Source organism: Mycteria americana, chromosome 1, assembly GCF_035582795.1.
Source record: "Mycteria americana isolate JAX WOST 10 ecotype Jacksonville Zoo and Gardens chromosome 1, USCA_MyAme_1.0, whole genome shotgun sequence".
NCBI classification, from domain to species: Eukaryota; Metazoa; Chordata; class Aves; order Ciconiiformes; family Ciconiidae; genus Mycteria; species Mycteria americana.
Window position 1 is genome coordinate 210,212,182 of NC_134365.1, and position 18,961 is coordinate 210,231,142.

Sequence of the window (18,961 nt, forward strand, 5' to 3'; positions counted from 1 at the left end):
CAAACCATTCTATGATTCTATGATTATACCCAAAATCTTACCTTCTCCACAGAACTGAAACGTGCATTCTAGCTCTAGGCTAGAACCCCAAATTAAGTTTGTTTTCATTTCATGATCTGAAAAGTAGAGCCCTCAAATATTGTTGCTGTCATAATGTTACTCCATAAATTAACCATGAAATTAGTAACTTTTTTTTTCTTTTTTTAAGCTAAGGATGTTACTTACATCTGCCCCTTCACTGGAGCAATCAGAGGAACACTTACTGTTACCAATTATAGACTGTATTTTAAAAGCATGGAACGGGTAAGCTTTTGAAACCATCTGCTTTTGTTGGCTACTCAATCTTTAGATCTAAGTGTTTGTTGAGAGTAATTCTGTGTGAATCATAGCTATATGTTTGGGAATATAGGCATAAGGGAGCAGGAGCTGGGGACTTTTCCCCCTCCCCTTTTTAAACTCACAAATTTCAACTGTCTACAGGACCCTCCTTTTGTCCTAGATGCATCTTTAGGTGTAATCAACAGAGTGGAGAAAATTGGAGGTGCTTCCAGTCGCGGTGAGAATTCATACGGGCTGGAGATTGTATGCAAGGTAAACTTTTATCTATGTTTTACCATAGGGGAAGGGGAATATACATTTTAAAAGGTTTTCTCTGTAGTACTGTAGGAAGTTTTGCAAAACATTTCAGTCATTATGACTTCACACACTTCAAAAAACATCTGATTTTAAAAGTAATTTTCAGGATTCTCCAGCTCCACTCCCTCAAGACGAGATCCAAACCTTTATTCAGGCTTTGTGCTAGGCAATGTCTTTTTTTCATAGTGGAAACCTGGGCTTGCATCCCACTAATGCAGTTCTCAGGGTTGTCCACCAGGCTATCCCAGGAAGACTCCAGTCATTGTGGAGTACAGGATGCCTTTCACTCACTTGCATTTCAAGAGCAAGAAAGGGGCACATTTCCTCCTAAATCGTTAGCTTATGTCTACCTGCTGCTGTGTTTTGTGGTGAGGGACTGGCAAGTAGCCTTCAGTCCTCCTTGAGGCTGTTCTTTCATTTCTTTCAAGGCAGTAGATATTTCACGTGTCTCTCGAGCCCTTGGAATCATTGGAAATGCAAACTTCAGTAAAAATTAACAATTCACCTCCTCATGTCTGCTTACTGTAGACCTACAGAGTAGATAAAGCCACCATTTCCAGTCCTAAATTCCTACCTCCGCTGTTCACCAGGGCATGGCCCCTCTGCTTCCCTCAGTAGCAATGTGGGAAGAGCTGGATTCTGAACCTGGTAGGTCTCGGGCTGCTTAGAGCTCTTGTCAGAGTCCCCTCAAGGCTGAAAGGATGCTGCTTTCTGGATAAGGGCAGATGAAGGAATGAAAATGAGCCCCCAACAACTCTGGTCACTGCTGTGATTTTGAGGCACCAGGAAGCTAAGGAGACTCACAAGCTGTGGGCGTGCTGAGTCAAGAGCAGTTGATATAATCTATACCAAATCATCCAGCTGCTCCCTTGTCCTGTTGCAGTCATGATCCTCCCTGGCTAACGTAGAGGTGCTTGTGCTGGTAGGCCAGTTTGTTCCCTGTTTTGATTTGGATTCCCTGTCCTCAGCCATTTTGCCTATATGCAGATTTGCACACATGGTCAGGTTTGAGTGGACTGCATTGTTTCCCTGGGTGGGAAACCCAGGCACAAACTATGCGATAGGTATCTTGGCCCTATACAGCATATATCTAATGCCAGCCTGCTTGGCCCAAGATATGCAGAGCAGTTTAGTGTGATAACATAGTACAGATATAGCTTATGCATCCTGAAATGTTCTCTGTCTGAGACCAATTACCTAATCTCAGTTGTGTGAGACAGCTAAGTCTTTAGCTGTTTATCTCATTCTCTGACTTGCTGTACCATCTTCATATGCTTGAACTTGATAGCTCATTTCCTGCTGGTGGCTTTTAAACTGTTTACTGCAAGTGTTTGAGTTGTAGGCTTGGCTGGAAAATCTTGGCATCTTAGAGATGCTTTATTTAGTTTCTGAATTTGATTTTGTAGATGAGTACGGAAAGGAGGTCTTGGGTTACCACTCTTTGTGGAAACTGTGCTGCTGTGCAAAGTGGAGGAGTTGTCAGTTGCAGTCATCCTCTCTAGTGCTCTGAGAGATGGAAGCTTTAAAGGGATATGGCATTAGTTGCTTTGCACCAAACTGGCTGGACTTGGGCTCCCTATGTTCAGTAGCTCTATGGAGGTACTTCGCGAGGCAGTCCCTGTCAGTCTTCTGGCACAGCTTAGCCTGAGAGCCAGGTAAGAGCTAGGAGGTCTGTCTCGCAAAGTCCTGCCGGTCAGAAATAGCTTGTCCCTGAGCAGGGCTCTCCCCTAGACTTTCATCAGGTAGAAAGCTTCATGTAGAGGCAAGATACCACCGACCAGGCATGCCTGTGCACTCCCTCTGCTCCTTTGCAGTTGTCTCAGGCTTTGTTGGAGGCTGCAGACGACCACTGAACCAAGCCCAGAGTTGCAGTACAACAGTGTTCAAAGTACAATACTATATCAGTACTAGAAAGAGCATCGTGATGTGACCCTATTTTGAATGCTGGCTTTCAGAGTTTCTTTGGATGTTGAAGTGGTTTGGAAATCTGCAGTTTGATTTCCCTCTTTTTTCCTAGGATATTCGAAACTTGCGATTTGCTCATAAGCCTGAAGGGAGAACTAGACGATCCATATTTGAGAACCTAATGAAATATGCTTTCCCAGTTTCAAATAATCTAGTAAGTATTTTCTTTTCAGTTGTTACCAAAAGACACAGAGCGACAGTAAGCTGTTTTGTTCAGTCCCATCTACCTGGTACAATATTCACATGGGGTACATTTTGTTGAAGGAAAAGAAATGCTGGTTTTTTAAAATCTGTCTTAGAATTAATTCTGTAGGAATTTAGATTGTCTAGAAACAGGCAAAGTCTACTACTGTGGGGCTGGATTCGTCTATGCATGAAAAATAATTTACCGATACTCACATCCTTGTAACAGAGGGAAAATATGCAAAGCGCAGTGACATCCGTCAGGGGTTTACAGCTAATGGTGACTGTACTGCTCCCAGTTCTGGCATGCAGTTAATCTGTTCTGTTGTGTTATAACACTGCAATTGTTGCTTCAAATACATGTTGAAAGGATCTAGTTTTTAATATGTAAAAGCGTTCTTGCCCAAGTAGTCTTTTCTTTCTCTGTAATAATAAACTCCTTTTGTCCATGAAGTACTAGGTAATAGACAAGCAAGATCAGGGGTATAGATGAAAGTACATTGTTGTACTAATTACCTACTACAGTGAGCATGTTGATCTTTTTCACAAAGCCCTAAAAGAAAAGTAGTGCAGTGGGGAAAAAAGAAGGACCAGTCATGAGTTATTATTTGAGGTATGAAACATCCTGGAAGTGGGATCTGAGCGTGCTCTTAATGCTAAATTTTCTTTCTTTCAGCCACTTTTTGCATTTGAGTACAAAGAGGTTTTCCCAGAAAATGGATGGAAGGTGTACGACCCCACTTGGGAGTACAGAAGACAGGTTGGTACTGTGCCGTGTCCTTCCTCATCCTCTCTGCTCTTCAGAAGTGAGGCTCTATGCAGTAATATAATTACAGGCCACATGGAGCGGAGAATGATCCTGCTGACGAATGTCGTGCAGGCTGGGTTAGGACATTGTTCTCCACACTGCAGTGATTGATGACAGCAGTACGGCTTTAGAGATAGTAGCATCCACTGTTGGAGATTACTCAGGCTGCAGAAAGCTGACTTTAGGCTTTGGTAGAAAAAAACTATTGCTCTGGCTTAGTTATCAGCCACTGCTGGCAGTGAGGAACAGAGGATGCGGATGCAGACATCCCATTGTTGAGTTTCACACTTCAGCTCTTACTTGTATCAGTTCTAATTCTTTCCAGTTTTCTGTAAGATATCTCAAAGAGGAACTTGGAAGGAAAAAAAGTTAAATGTAGAATGCCTTCATTTTCTCGGGGAATCAGCATAGGGATCAACCTAGAGAGTATTGTGATTAACCATAGCTTGGAACAGACAGTTGCAGTGTGCCCAGAGTAGAGTGGTCAAAGGTGTTAATGATCGTGAAGTGGTAGGCTGTCAATTAGGAATACTGCGATGAAAACTTGAGTGGTCCTCGCTGGGGGAAAAGATGGGAGAATTTTGGTTTTTGTAATGAAATCACTCTTGTCATGAAATTCTCAAGCTGAGGAAACAGCACAATTTGGTGACAGTTTTGCCCCGGACACAGTAAACTTTTGTCTCATCCAGATCTGCCAGGATAAAACCAATTTTCCTTTGTAAAACTAAGAAATTTACAGCCACGTAATTTAAAGATTTATTTGGGTCTTTCCCATAAAGCAAACCGAAACATGACATCTGTCCTAGCCTAGTTGTTCATCTGATTCCTGACATCCAAAACCTAAGGAAGGGATTCATTTTCCTAGCTTTAGTCTTCTAAAAGCCGGGCGTGCCTTCTAAATTGGTTATCTAGGCCTGTCATTAACAGATGGGGAGAGAGAGCTTCACTGTTGGGGGTGATTTGTTCCCTCCTAAAATAGCTGCCTAAGATAGATCGCTGTCTTCTAGGCTGCTAATTGAAAGTGAGATGTATCTTACCTCCGCTGTCTTCATTGCAAAAAAGTGTATGTTTTGCAATGAGATACCACAATCTAAAATCCTAGTAGAGGCAAACTCCAATCATTTGTAATCAATGACACACATAGTGTCTCAGGTTGACTTTGACTAATAAGACCAGATAATGCAGTGATTATTGCTTTGTTTAGAATTTACCTCTTTCTTGATAGTTATTTTAAGGAAAGATCTGTTTATAAAGAAGGATCTGCAGCCCAAGCTGTATGGGAAAGATGCTTCTTTACAGGACTGAGAACTTTAGAGTAAATACTAAAGAATGCCTGTGCTATCAAAATAATCTCCATTGAAAAGCACAGTATTCACTTAGCCAAGCTTCAGTTAAAACAGATGAAGTACAAAAGACATTCTTATAATACCTGGAAAGAAGGAAGGCTGACCCTTGAGAATTTCAAGGTAAATTATTCCAATTTCTTAATCCTGGCATGTCTGTTTTTAGAATACAAGCTTTTCTATCCATATTAGTTTTTATATTGTGATTGGCTGTACCTTAAATTTGTCAGGAGCTTGGTTACGCAGTGAAAGAATACATATATTTACATGTATGTGATTTGCAGCTCTTCATGGCCTTCCTAAAGAAAATGGGACTCTGGGCTGTGGTGGCTTTGTTTCTGGTCACACGAGGTGGCACTGTTGTGTGTAAAGCATGTCACGATTGAGACATTGCTGCAGCGTGTACTTCTTTTGTTATGACCTGCTTTTGTATCATTTTTGAGCGGACAGGAAAACCTTAGCCTGACTGCTTTGATGTCAGGAAACCAAACTGATGTCCGTGTGCTGAAGCCTCCAGTCATTTGGTCACATTGGTAACTGCAAAAATGAATCCAAACCAGGATTTTTTGCAGCCACGACCTATCTGAATTTTACCCATGATGGGCCACAGTCATTCCCATTCCAGATCACGCAATCCGTCTGTTCCAGTAGCTTATCTCTGAAAGTGACCAACACCAGCTGCTGAAGAAGAGGCAAACCATACTGCAGTAGACGTTTATGTTGTGATCTGGCCAGGAGGAGAATTTCATCCCTTTCGTTAGAGTTGATTTAGGTCCTGCAGCATGAAGCTTTATGTCCCCTCCAAAACTTTTAGGTATTTCAGTCTGTTTATTTAATTTCAGCATTTATAACTATGGATGTTCAATTTATCTGTGTGAATGTCTTAACCTTTTTTCTTAATCCAACCAGGTTCTGCTAAAACAATAATAAATACTACAATAAATCAGGATTATGTCCTGAAACAGCAGCAGGGATTCGTTAACAGTGAAACAGAACTGGCATCATCAAATCAGATAATGGGATTACCTGTCTCTGACTGTATGAATTGTGATCAGAAATGGAAAAGCAGGACAGATGCACTATCTGCAGGACCTTTTGGAATTGGTTTAAAAACTATTAGAGAAGAACTGGCCTAGGGCATAAGCAGCCCAGCAGTACGGCCAGGCATTAACTTGGTATGTCTTAGGCCAGGTCAGTCATTTCCCTGTGGGAGAAGGGACACAGAGAGAGGGGAGCAGCGCAAAAGTAGAAGCCAACTACCATGCATCCAGAAAAGACTTTTAGAGTAGGATCCATGGTAGGATCTATGTCTGCACTGGTAGACATGGCAAGTTTGGGTGTGGCATGATTTATTATAGTTTTTTTCAGATTAATATAAATGTGTTGATATGATAGAGATTATAGCAATTAGGAACGATCTTCAGTTAGCATTCTTGGGAAAGATGGAAATATGTAACTTATTACAAATCTGTGATTGTGTAAAACTATGGGGAGTAATAAACAACCTGTAGAGAACAAAAGGAACTCAGAGAGGTTTGGGATTTAGTCAGTAAATGGAATCACATGTGGCAAATGAAATTTAAAACTGAAATTGCTCCCTGATTTTTATTACACGCGGGCTGGCAGAGTATAAAACAGAATTGCAAAGTGAGTAAGACTCAGTTGAAACCAAAAGGCCTTGAGATGCCTTTGGAGTAACTTAAAGCTTTCATTTTCCTTAACAAGGTGGGGAGCATTTGGAAAATATTACAAGGTGTTGTGAAGCTGGAAATGTGTGATGTTTCCCTACAGAAGTCATGCTTGTCTAATCCTGTGCTCTGGTCATATGTACCAGGGAGCGACAGTATAGGGCTGTGGTTGCTGCTTTCAGAGAAAACTTACAGAAATTAATAATTCAGAAGAGGAGCTGACCGGTTCTGAGGATAAAAGAAGTGCCCAGCATTAGTATACAACCAGAGCCAGAAAGGTAGAGCATGAGAACAGCATCCTACAGAAGATTGTTGGGTGTAACTTAGGGGAGTGAAATGAGAATTGAATTGTTAAATGTCCCATGGTTTAGCTGAAGTCCTGCTTACGCTAGGTATGTCTCTACTGCAAAACGGATCACAGCTCTCTTGTGCTAAGTGGACATAACCTGGGTACGCAGCAGAGGGACCAGCTTGGCGGTGGCAGCTGTATCCTGTGTTGCTGTAGGGATGCACCTGAGCTAGTGTGCTCAGCCTCTTGCTGTCTCATGGCTCAAACCAAGTTTGAGGGAGGCACTGCTGGTGTGTAACTCAGGACCTTTCCCGCTGCAGCTCAGGGTGTATCTGCATGGCTAAGCTCAGAATCGGTCTACTGGATCCCGTAGAGAGATGTGACTCTGTAATTCCAGCAAGGAAATTATTTTTTTCCTGTAAGTGAAAGATCCTCATGTGCTTATGCTTAAACATGTGCTTTGCAAGGTGGTGGTTTCAGTGCCATGCTGGTGTGTCTTCAACCATTTTTCCCTGCAGACGAAGAAACTCCGCCTTCTACAACATGCATAGGTCAAGTGATAACTGACCTCAGGTCATTGAAATAAAGCATGAATAACTATCCAGAGGGAAACCAAGTCTGGTTTGTGTGTGGAGATGACACAAAGGCTGCGTCCCTGTTGTTAGATGATACAGTCGTAAGGAGTGTTCGCAAGCACTGGGGCACCTTCATCGCAAGTTCCAGGCATAGCTTCAGCCCAGGCTGTTACCGTCCCTCTTTTGAGTGAGTGAGTTTGAGCATCTTTAGCCATGCACAAAGGGTGCATGCAGGGTGTAGGCAAGTTGAAAGTATAAAGCAGTTATTTACTGGCTAACACAGAAAAAAGATAGCAGGGACTTAACTAACTACTAGGCTGAGCATTAGTACCACCTCAGAGAAGGTATCTGAAGAGTCTTTCCTGGCCAGGCAGTCACTAGTGAGAGGAGAAGGATCAGCGTCTGCACCTCCCTCAGTTGGGTTGTTGTTGCCATCTTGACCAGTAATGTCAACACCACTATACAGATGAGCCAGCTGTTGGCCCTCACCCAGTGACTGCCTACTAGACTCGCAGTTTTTCCTCTTGGATTTTCTACCATTTCATGATGTTTTCTTCCCTTGAAGCCTTGAGCTACTACCAGTCCCCATCTCAACAATCCTCTTCCTCTATCTGCAGTTTTATATTTCTTCCCTGTCTATAGATTTTCACACAGCTCTTTCACATCACTTTGCAGTGTCCTTGACGGTCTTAGCTGTGGTTGTGCAGCTGGGCCACATCAGAGCTGGGACCTGAAGAGGCAGTTGGGCCCTTGTGGAGTAGAGAAGAGGAAGGGCTGCAAGGCCAGCTTGCCTGCTGCTGAACCTGGGCACAGCTCAGAGGTTGGCACAAGCCAAGTAGGCAGTTTGGACAAACTCCCCTGTGTTGAGGATAAATGAGTTTAATCGTATGGATGTGAGGCACGCTGTGCCAGCTGGTCTCTGTGAAAATGGTCATGGGTACATTTAGTTTATGACTATAGATATGGCCGTGTTGCCTTCCTCACTTTGCCCTCTGGCAGCAACTGAACACGAGTTCCTCTGAAATCAGGGTCTACTAGCAGTGCTAGTTTACCTGGAGAAGACAGACCTTGTGCACCAGCCAGGGCAGCATGCTCTGGTCACTAACGTGGACAGCCAGCATGGTGCCATGTTCCCTAGCAGCTTCTGGACCATCACACCCGCTGTTAGCGAGGCATGCCTGGTTCTTCCTGCAGGTGCACAGGCAGGCAGCTCCCAGAGCTGGTCCTAAGCCTGCAGAGGCTTCTTGAGTTACATCTGTAACAGTTTGGGTTGGTTTGATAGTAGGCTTTTGGGTGCTTACAGCTTTCCAGGAAGCAGTGAAATGCATCTTCTATGAGGAAATACCAATGTGCTTTATATCATGTTTAGCTTTTTCTATTGATTCCAGCTGGAGAAAGTGCAAATCTGAAGGAACATGAATAAATGCACAAGCTACACTGCATCATGGCAAACGTCCTGGGAAGATGCAAATTCAGCTCCTTTTCTAGCCTACTTTGCTTATTTCTCCTTGCTTCGAGTCCTTAAAGAAAGTCACGATCTGAATCCAAAGCCCTCTTCGGGTGGTGCTGTGATTCAAGGCTCCTGTGCCAGGGGAAAGCAGACGTTCCTTGTGATTCAAAGGAAATTTGAACGCTGACACACAGCATCTTTTCTTTCTTTGAGGGATTGTCATGGATTTTCCTGGTCTGGGCTATTGCAAAGGAAAGATTTCATTCAAATTTGTCAGGGTGGCAGCTGAAAGACTTAGAGCTTTGGAGGTGTCGGTTCTGGATCGAGCAGCGTGTGCTGAAGCCGTTCTGTCCAGCACCCCAGAGAGTGCTTCATAGTGCCAGTGACTGCTTGATCTTCTCAGTGAGCACCAGTAGAGTTGCAGGGTAGAATGAAAAGGAGCTTTTCTTCCATGTAACTGCTTGACAGCTCCCATTTTCCTTGCCAAGAGTGTGCCGACAGCGTAGTTTTAGTTCAGATTTGGGGGAGGTGAAATCTCCAAGCATTGCTGATGGATCCATTGCAGTGCAGTCATGTACTTACTAGGACAAGACTGAGAACAATTCAGTCATTTGCCATTAGTTCACTTCCAGATAGTAACCAGTTTGATCACAGCTGATGGATAGCTAAGAGCAAGAGTCTTGCCATTCCCTGGTTGACAGCAGAGCTGGTGGACCCAGGAGAGTCCATCCTTGCTGTGTGCAGCAGGTAGACCTCTGAGCATGTTTTACCGATCAGTAAGCTTGGACTGTGTATACACACTGTTTGATGCCTGTTTCTGCCACTTCTTTGGTTTCAGGCAGTGCCAAAAATAGCTTTCCTTTGAGAGTTTTGGGGTACTTATGATCCTGGCAGCTCTGCTGATTCCTTGGAGTAACATTTCCTTCCCAGGGAGGGCCCCAGGACCAGGGGTGGTTCACAAGCAGGGTGTGACTGGTATTAGACAGAAGGTCTGTCCTCTCCTCATATTTCTGGCTATGACCTGTTTTGACAGCATGACTCACCGCTCTGACGGGGAACTGGCTGCAGTCTGTGTGGGTCAACCATAATTACCACAGTTCGTCTGACTTGTGTTAGATTTGTCATTTATTTCCTGTGGGAGCTGCAACAGTGGTAATCAGTGTCCCACCACCCTCCTTAAAATGAAGTACTGTTTATTAGAACAGAAGCATGTATTGTTTTAAGAGCTGATGTTCCTCTACATCAGACTCTCTGCTTAACAGTCTGGCCACGTTCACTGTAGTAGATCTGTCTTCCCCACAGAGATGCTTTGTGTCGGTGCTCACCCCTGCTGCAGCATGTGTCTGTTCAAATCTCTCCTTGCAGGCACGCAGTAGCAACCACACCGTTTTGATCTGTTAACTCCCAGCATTGGCCAAACTAAGTCTGCAGGTTGTCAGGATCCGTCCCCATTGTGCTTCAGGTGTTACCTGGAGGTTGTCGTCTGCGAAGCTGTTGAGTTGCTTCCCCATCAGGGCACACTGAGCTCGGTGATGTGTGTGTGTGTATAGATCCCCTGCTCTCCCAGCCCAAGTCAGACTAGTACAACCAGAGAGCTTCGTCTGAGAGGAACATGGGAGTCGCACATCACTCTCCAGATCACATACAGTCACCTAGCCAGAGACATACAATTACTAGGTTTCTGGTGGTTTTAGGGGATTGCACAGCTGTGCCACAAACACTGAACAAGGCCCAAAACAGATTGATTGGGGGGTGTGTGTGTGTGTGTCTGTGTGTGTTTTAATGCCTGTTCTCCCTTCTGTCTTCCCCTGCATCCTGTCTAGTAACTCCACTTTCCATCCCCAGTTTCCACCTACCATGTTTGAGCTAAGTGCTGAGAGAGGAGTGAGGACTGGTGGTCAACCGTTCTGTCCGGCTCCTGGCTCTCCTGTAAGCACTCCTGTAAGATGAGACCAGGAGGTATGTTAAAGATGCTCTCAGGGGAATCACCTGTGTTGCCACATCTGTAACCTCCACAGTTCCTTTGCCATAGGTGAGCCTGCCTGCAGTCTTCTAGTTTTCCTGTTCTTCAGTGATCTGAGCAAAACGTCTGCTTCTCTGGGAAGAGGCATGAAATGCAAGTTACCAAGATAATGCAGTCCCAGGCTCCAGCCCTAAATGTCCTTCACTAACAAAAGTTGCCTTGAATTTCAGGTCTGGGGATTTGAGTGTGCTGAGGTCTCAGAGCAACTCATTTGCTAACCTGCTGTTGTTTCCTCTTTAGGGAATTCCCAATGAAAGCTGGAGGTTGACCAAGATTAATGAGCGCTATGAGCTCTGTGATACATACCCTGCCATTCTAGCTGTGCCCGTAAACATTCCCGATGAAGAATTAAAGAGAGTAGCATCTTTCAGATCAAGAGGACGCATACCAGTGAGTGTGACAAAAGAAGCCGCTTTGATGTGGTGTTGTTACATCCCTTTTGGCCATAAATAATACCAAGATCAGGCTGAGTGGATTCCAGGGAGTAAATAAATAGTCAATGGATAATAAAAGTGACAGCAACATGTTTGAGGAATTAGAAAGCAACATTATCTGCCGGAACTACTGTTGTGAAAGAAATGTAGACTAAACCAAAATGAGAGGATAACTTAGCGCAACCCAGACTGAATCTCAGTTCAGTTCCTGGGAAACGCAAAGCACCCCTATTTGGTTGTTTACAATTGTGTGGCCTACTCTGACTTTCAGGATAGAGGAATACTTAGTGATACTCGTGATGAAAATGCTTATTAAATGAAATGAAGACAAAACACATCATTATGATGATTATTTCAGCGGTAACTGAAAATGTACTGGTTTACTTCTCAAGTCTATAGAAAATGAAATCTGTTCCTAAACTGCTTAACTTTTACATGGTGTAATGTAGAGTAAGACATAGCCCTATGACTGCAGAGCGAGAAAGTGTGTTTGTGACTCACACAACAGCGAGAAAACAGTCTGCATCATATTTAAAAGTCAGACTTAAACCTGCTCAGTCACCTCTTGTTGGTTGAAACTTTGGGAATGCCACCGGAATGAATGAGTAAGGACAGAAGAATTCTTTCTTTCATTCAGCTGTGATTTAAGAGAATCCAGCCTTCTGGAACAAGCTAATGCATGGCAGGATCCCAGAGCAAGCCATTACAGGTAAAACACTTCACTGGTTTAATGAATCCCATTTTTCCTTCATTTCTTTCTCATTTGTTTCCAAAGGTGTTGTCATGGATTCACCCAGAAAGTCAAGCAACGATCACTCGCTGTAGCCAGCCAATGGTGGGAGTGAGTGGCAAGCGAAGCAAGGAAGATGAAAAGTACCTTCAAGCCATCATGGATTCTAATGCTCAGTCCCATAAAATCTTCATATTTGATGCAAGGCCTAGTGTGAATGCTGTAGCCAATAAGGTCAGGTGCTTTTTCCTCTGTCTAAAGCTGGGAATGTAATAATTTAGAGCACATTTCCCACCACTATTTCAAATTATTCCGGAGGATCACAAAGGGTTTTCCACCATAAAGGGAATCGTACGCAATGGCCTGATTCTCTAGACAGACTGTTACACCTGCACGGGTATCTGTAAGATATCAGTGTGACTACTAAAGGTCTGTTTGGATTAATCTTCAACGGGAGATGAGATTGGAAGGGGGAAAAAAAAAATCAAAGTAGTACTGATGTCAAACTAGCACCCTGGATCTTGTGCATCACCATTTTTCACTTCACATCGTTGAAAGACTGCTTCCTCTAACAGCACCAGAACTCTGTCCCTGTTGGGACAGACCCTGATGGGAGCAGGGGTTACTCAGCACTTCTGAAAATCAGGCATCATGATCTTTAATTTCAACATGTAAGCTGGGGATCTTTAATGTCTAGGAATGTTGCTGTGTTTTTCCTGCTGTTATGTCTCATGCCATCACTCTAAGCCCCGTTTTAATGGTAGAACTGCTTTGTTGCACTAAAGCTGATTTTTTTTCTTTTTTTTTTTTTTTTTAAATCTGTCTTTCCCACTACTTAGGAAAGGCAATTAGTGTGTAGGATATACTCCTCTATAATAGTATGGTAAATTTGTAAATGACAGAGACAGTGAATCTAATGAGCTAGCAGCTTGAATGGGGATAAATTATAATTACAGAGAAAAAGAAAGCTTGTAATGTGATATTCTTTGGTAAAAATTATAGCATTCATTACTATTCCAGGAAAGAGACACAAAGTGTGTGCATGTACATGTTTGTTCCCAATTCTAAGATAAATGCAATGTTTTCTGCCTGCTTTAGATAGCACAATCACAATGGTATTTTGTCAGCTGATATTTGCTCAGGACAAACGATTGGGATAAAATATAAAATATGGTTTTGCTTAATGATTTTTGTGTGGATTTTGTTCTTCAGGCTAAAGGAGGGGGCTATGAGAGTGAGGATGCCTATCAGAATGCAGAATTAGTGTTCCTGGACATTCACAATATTCATGTTATGAGAGAGTCGCTGAGAAAACTGAAAGAAATTGTGTATCCCAATATCGAGGAGACTCACTGGCTGTCTAATTTAGAATCAACTCACTGGCTAGAGCATATCAAGGTATGCGTGTCTGCACCCACTGGATGTGGCTGAGTAACCACAAGTCCATACCAGTCTGTTCACTGGGAAATGTATCTAGACCTAATTCCAATGCTGGATTTTCAATTAATGAGAAATTTAAAGACTTACAATTTGTTTCCAATTTAAAAACAACCAAAACCACAGTTTCTTGGAATGGGGAATTTTGAGATGGGAAGAGGGACGAGAGAGGGGGTTGAAATACTGAAAGGTAGTGTTTTGGAAGTGAAGTGTGTTCCTGGGTAACGTGTAACTGTGAAAGCCCTGGTTAGAGCACAGGAGTCCCAGAGTTTCCAAGCTCTTGACTCAGGGATCCTCGATATCCTGGCATTACTGCCTGGCCCAGACCAGCAAATGCTGGGATTTCGTGCCCTGTCAGCCTTTCAGGAATCCAAGCAGAGTCAGAATGAGTGAGGCAAAATGCTTCAGCTTCTATAGATGTTGGTTTTCAAATTAAGCTCTTTCTCTCCTAACAATGTCCAGCTTACATTGTCGGCCTGCCAATACAGACAGGGGCAAATCTGCTTCTGGGGCAGTTGCAAGGCGATGGCTATTTTGTGTTTGTGTTCAGACACAGAATGCTTCTGAGTTTAAATCCTGACCTGTTCAAGGACTGAGCTTAACGCAAGGGCTCTTCTAGAGTTCCGCCTATGCTACAGTTTAGATGTGTTGTCATCTGGCTGGAACAAAAAATGTGTTCACCAATTTGCTGTCCTAGTTATAAACTGATTTACCATTCTCCTTGAGGCAGACAGAGCCCTTGGTTTGTCCTGTGTTGTCACTAGCCATTTTTCATTTGTAATTTCTGTTCCAAAGAGATTTTGTAGCTTTTTTTTTTTCCTTGTCCTAGCTCATTCTCGCTGGAGCCCTTCGGATTGCTGACAAGGTGGAGTCAGGGAAGACGTCTGTGGTTGTGCACTGCAGTGATGGCTGGGACCGGACAGCCCAGCTCACCTCTCTCTCTCTGCTCATGTTAGATGGCTACTACCGAACTATCAGGGGCTTTGAAGTGCTAGTGGAGAAGGAGTGGCTGAGCTTCGGCCACAGATTTCAGCTGGTGAGTCACTAGCCCTTGGAAGGCACTGAACAGAAAGTTTTTGTCCACCTTGAAGGATTTCAAAGGAGTTTAGTCTTTCCTGTGAGAAGTCTCCCAGCTGAAATCGCAGGAGAAAGGTGAATGCTGCTGCTATTGTTTTCTGCCTATAATTCCGGTCATCTCTTAACCTCCTTGGAGACAGTATTGGTTAGATAGGAGGAACAGGTGGTATTAAATCTCAGGTGCCTGACTGATATGTCATATTCCCATGCTTAGGCTTAAACTAACAGTGTGCTTTGGCTTCAGGATAGGCATTTCTGCTGGGAGTTGGCAGAGACCACTGGGGTATTTTTTGTCCTTCTGTCCAGTTCAGTCCATTTTCTGAGACTGCTTGGACACTGTCATCTAACAAATGCCTTGGTATTGAAGAGGCTGGGGAATTTGCTTATGGCCTTGACCTCACATTTTCTTCAGGTGCATTTTATTTTTGGGGAGACTTTTAATTGTTTAGGTAAAAGATCAGCAGTTTGAGACTGGACCAAGAGTAGCTTGTGGTTGTGGACCTGTGACACAGCAGTTTGTTACGGTTTGCACTGGTGGGAATTGAGAGAGCCTTTCAGTAGTATCCTTTCAGTTTATTGTGTTTTGCTTGCAGCTGTTCTCTTGTGGCCATTGAATTTTGGCAAGGGCTAGAACAAGGTCTATTTACAGCACATGCGATGGTGGGTTGCTTAGTCAAATGCTCTGACAAAGGTGGGGAAACGGAGGCACTAAGCAACTGAGGTTCTGCTGCAGCAAAACTGTTATCTGATGTTTTAACTGTGAGTATTTTAGCTTCCCTGTCTATACAAAGAAGATAATGATATTGATTTCCTTTGGTGAGGGGAGAACAGCATTACAGAAACGGAAGGGATCTCTGTTGCTTACATGTTTTTATTCTGTCTTTGTACAGTACTTAGGGCTCCTGGGTAATATATAACCAGTAACGTACTATACTAGTTATAAGGAATCAGGCCTCACATGTCTTATCCCAGGCCACGCAGCACGGTCAGGGTTGGAGGCCTACTTCTGGGGATGCTTTCATCACTGCCTCTCCTGAGGTGGCAGGAGATGGGCTGGGTTAGTGTTTGTACAGCGCTTGGAAGCTGCGAGGTGTTGTGTGACGGTTATTGCCACATACCGTGCCTGTAGGTAGTGTTTAGATCTAGCACACTGTACTACTGAAGTAGCCAGGACAACAGCTGCAACTGAAGCAAAAAGCATTCACTTTTTTTTCCTTCTGAACTTTAGCTATTAACTGAAATCAGTGCCAGCATAGCATCTGGAGCCTCTACTCAAACAACTCTTGTTTTAATTTAGCATGAAAACATCCCCATAAAGAAATTTCACTTCAAAGACAAAGAGAGTAGCTGTCCTTTACTCCTTTACCCACTGATACGGACAAAGCAAAGTCAGGACTCATTTGAACCATATTAAAACTGTTGGTAAAGGCTTGGGTGACTTGAGAGGAGACCCCAGCAGTTTCCCCCTGGAGCCCTGTGTGACTCATGTTCTTTGTCCTGCTCTGTTTCAGAGAGTTGGCCATGGAGATAAGAATCACGCAGACGCAGATCGCTCTCCTGTCTTCCTCCAGTTCATCGATTGTGTCTGGCAAATGACAAGACAGGTAAATTGCTGGGTGGCACACATGTCCGCAAAGCCACTATACCAAGACATGGCACAGTGTCTGGCCGCAGGAATAATTTCCAAGCTGACCTGCACAGGCTCTCCTTCCCGGGCTTCTACTCTTTTCTTGACTCTGGCAACAAGTTCCTTGGGAGTCTGTTTAGCAAAGAGCCTGAATGCAGAAGTGCACAGGAAGGCCACGATGTTGGCTTGCATCACATTAGCTAGTTAGTGGGTGCTGCTTACATACATGCTGCTATAATAAATGTGAGCTTGTGAGAAGAAGCTTGCCTTACCCTGAAACAGGGGACAGCTGCCTCACATTTATCATGGGCAGGAACAGACACTCCAGCTATCCTCACTAGCCCACTGTGCCTTCAGAAGCATAAGTGACTTGAGCTGCTAATGTAAGTCTCTAGTGTGGTGGGTGCATGCAGATCCTTATTGCCTCTGCTCAAGCTGATCCCATAATCAAACCTGCAGGGAAGACTTGCGTTTGCTCCATTTTAACTTATTCTGAAGGCAAACATATTGCTCCTGATTCATAGTTGATGTACAGAGCCAGGAGCTGAGGTCCTCGCTTCAGACCAGGCATGGCAGAGGCACAGTTCAGGAGAGATAGCCTGTGGCTGGGCGGTTTTTCCCCCAGGTATGTAGGACCTGGAATGTTTTTCGTGTCTGCTGTGATCCTTGTGCTGCATTTTAAGCAAATGTCAGCCATGGTCAGGCAGTTCTTTGAAAAAATTAGGCTCATCACGGACTAAAACAGGTGACATGGGAAAGAATGCCACTATTTAGGAAGCTGTACTGTATCCAAGCAGAGAAAGAAGGAGGCTTTACCATCATCAGAAGTCACTTTCATCATGCTGTCCTTGTGTTGTTGCTCCTAGAAGCAGGCATCCTGTCCTGCTGGCGAGGTCAGGGTGTTGCAAACAGGACAGCCTGCGAAGAGGAGGGTGGTTTGCGAGGGAGGAGGGCCCCGCTCTCCTCTCCATCGCTCCAGCATGTCTTTGCAGTTCACTGCCTGTATTCTTACCGACCCTTTGTGGAGCTTCAGTTCTCCCTCTCTTGGGTCTGATTGTTTCTGCATGGAACATCAACAGCAAACACAGCCCCTACCCGTACACCTGTTCCTCCTGCTGACCTGTGTTGCAAGATGCCTCCCTGCTGTTCCCTCTGGGAAGTGCTCTGTTGCGCACACAGGTTATTTCCATGCGGCCCTGGGAAATTTCCATTTCTTTTTGTGCATTATTTCATATATGCTTCAGCCTTTTGTTCACAGTCTCCTTGCATGGTCTGTCATTAGGGGCAGGCACAGCAGAGCAAGCTTCAACTTGAAGCAGCACTGAGTGTGTATAAACACAGCGGTCAGACCCTTCAGACCTCTGGCTTTTGCTCAAAATTCCTCTCTGCACGTGTAAAGCAGCTTTCCAAGAGAGAAACTCTTGCTCCTGGAAGGAGCAAATATGACCCTGAATATTCCGCCAGGCAAAGAACAGAGACAAATCCTGGTTTAGAAATAAAAAAGAGAGGCCCACTCCTTACGAAGACCACAAAGTGGGAGAAAGTTTATTCACAATTCCTATTCTAAACTCCCAACCTAATTTTCTGGTTCTGTCTGAAGTTTCCTACAGCATTTGAGTTCAACGAGTACTTCCTGATAACCATCCTGGATCACCTGTACAGCTGTTTGTTTGGGACGTTCCTGTGCAGCAGTGAGCAGCAGAGAGTGAAGGAGGTAAGACAGCTTCTCTCCAAGGTGAAGGCATGGTACTGCGGTTGCTTTAGCTTGGCTAGATAATGCTAGAGAAGTTGTTTCAGCACTCAAAGATAGTGGTAGATGCAGGTCTGGGTAATGCCAAGCCCTCTTCTTAACAGCTGGGACACAGGGTATTTTCCTCTTTGTGCAAACTGCTGTCTGTTGGAGACTTCACATTTCAGAGCAATACTGTTTCCCTCTGGACAGTCCCACTGCTTTCAGCGTGGCTTGCAGCTACTCACTGGTGACTGAATAGCTCCTGGTGTCTCCTGAGTAGTTGAAAATGCAATTTTTCTTTGAATGCCAGTTTAATGTAACCTTCTCTGTGGAAACTGGTACCTTTTTGCCTTCCCTTTTCCTTGCAGTGGTCCCGTTAGGTTGATTTTAAGTACCACGTGTGTATTGTCATGCTGCACACACAGGTTACACCAAGTAACTGGTCTCAGTGTGTGTTCTTGCCGTGCTTGCATTTTTCCAGGAGAGGACAGAGCTGCTAGTATTAAGGAAGGACATGCCTCTAGGTCCTGCCACCAGCCAGCTCTGCCCTGCAGTCTGGTCGAGGTTTATTTGCCAAGGGAGGAGTGTATAGACATGTACATTCAGACCATTCAAACGCGACCCGATTCAGACCCAGTCTGGAATCAGACGGAAAAGCGGTGACACCCACTCTGTCCCGCCTACCTAAAGATGAAGCATTTTGTCACCAAAAGGTTGCAGCCTAACATCACAGACGTATGTTGAGGACAGTGTTATGTAGACCTGATGTGATTATATTTGACAGCACATCAGTTTAAAAATAAAAATTACTGTAATACAGAAGTGATAGCATTGTACTGTAGTGAAATCAAGGTTCCTGTTTATCTAGAGTCCACAGTGATTGAATAATTGTAATTTCCAGAGAAGAAAACCTGCGTGCCATTTGCACGTGGGTTTGGGGGGGGTTTTTTGAGGCCTCAGCCTA

At 44.1% G+C, this 18,961-nt stretch overlaps 1 protein-coding gene across 2 annotated transcripts in view; it reads left to right on the plus strand.

Annotated features, from left to right (window-relative positions):
• Positions 1–18,961, plus strand: part of MTMR2 (myotubularin related protein 2) — a 65,421-nt gene that overhangs the window by 43,007 nt on the left and 3,453 nt on the right. For both annotated transcript variants that reach the window (XM_075491064.1, XM_075491063.1), the window contains 10 exons: positions 209–303; positions 481–591; positions 2,654–2,755; positions 3,461–3,544; positions 11,201–11,350; positions 12,170–12,358; positions 13,337–13,522; positions 14,391–14,597; positions 16,150–16,242; positions 17,866–17,979. In XM_075491064.1, coding sequence (XP_075347179.1) covers positions 209–303; positions 481–591; positions 2,654–2,755; positions 3,461–3,544; positions 11,201–11,350; positions 12,170–12,358; positions 13,337–13,522; positions 14,391–14,597; positions 16,150–16,242; positions 17,866–17,979 — 1,331 coding nt within the window. The remainder of the gene's footprint in view (positions 1–208; positions 304–480; positions 592–2,653; positions 2,756–3,460; positions 3,545–11,200; positions 11,351–12,169; positions 12,359–13,336; positions 13,523–14,390; positions 14,598–16,149; positions 16,243–17,865; positions 17,980–18,961) is intronic.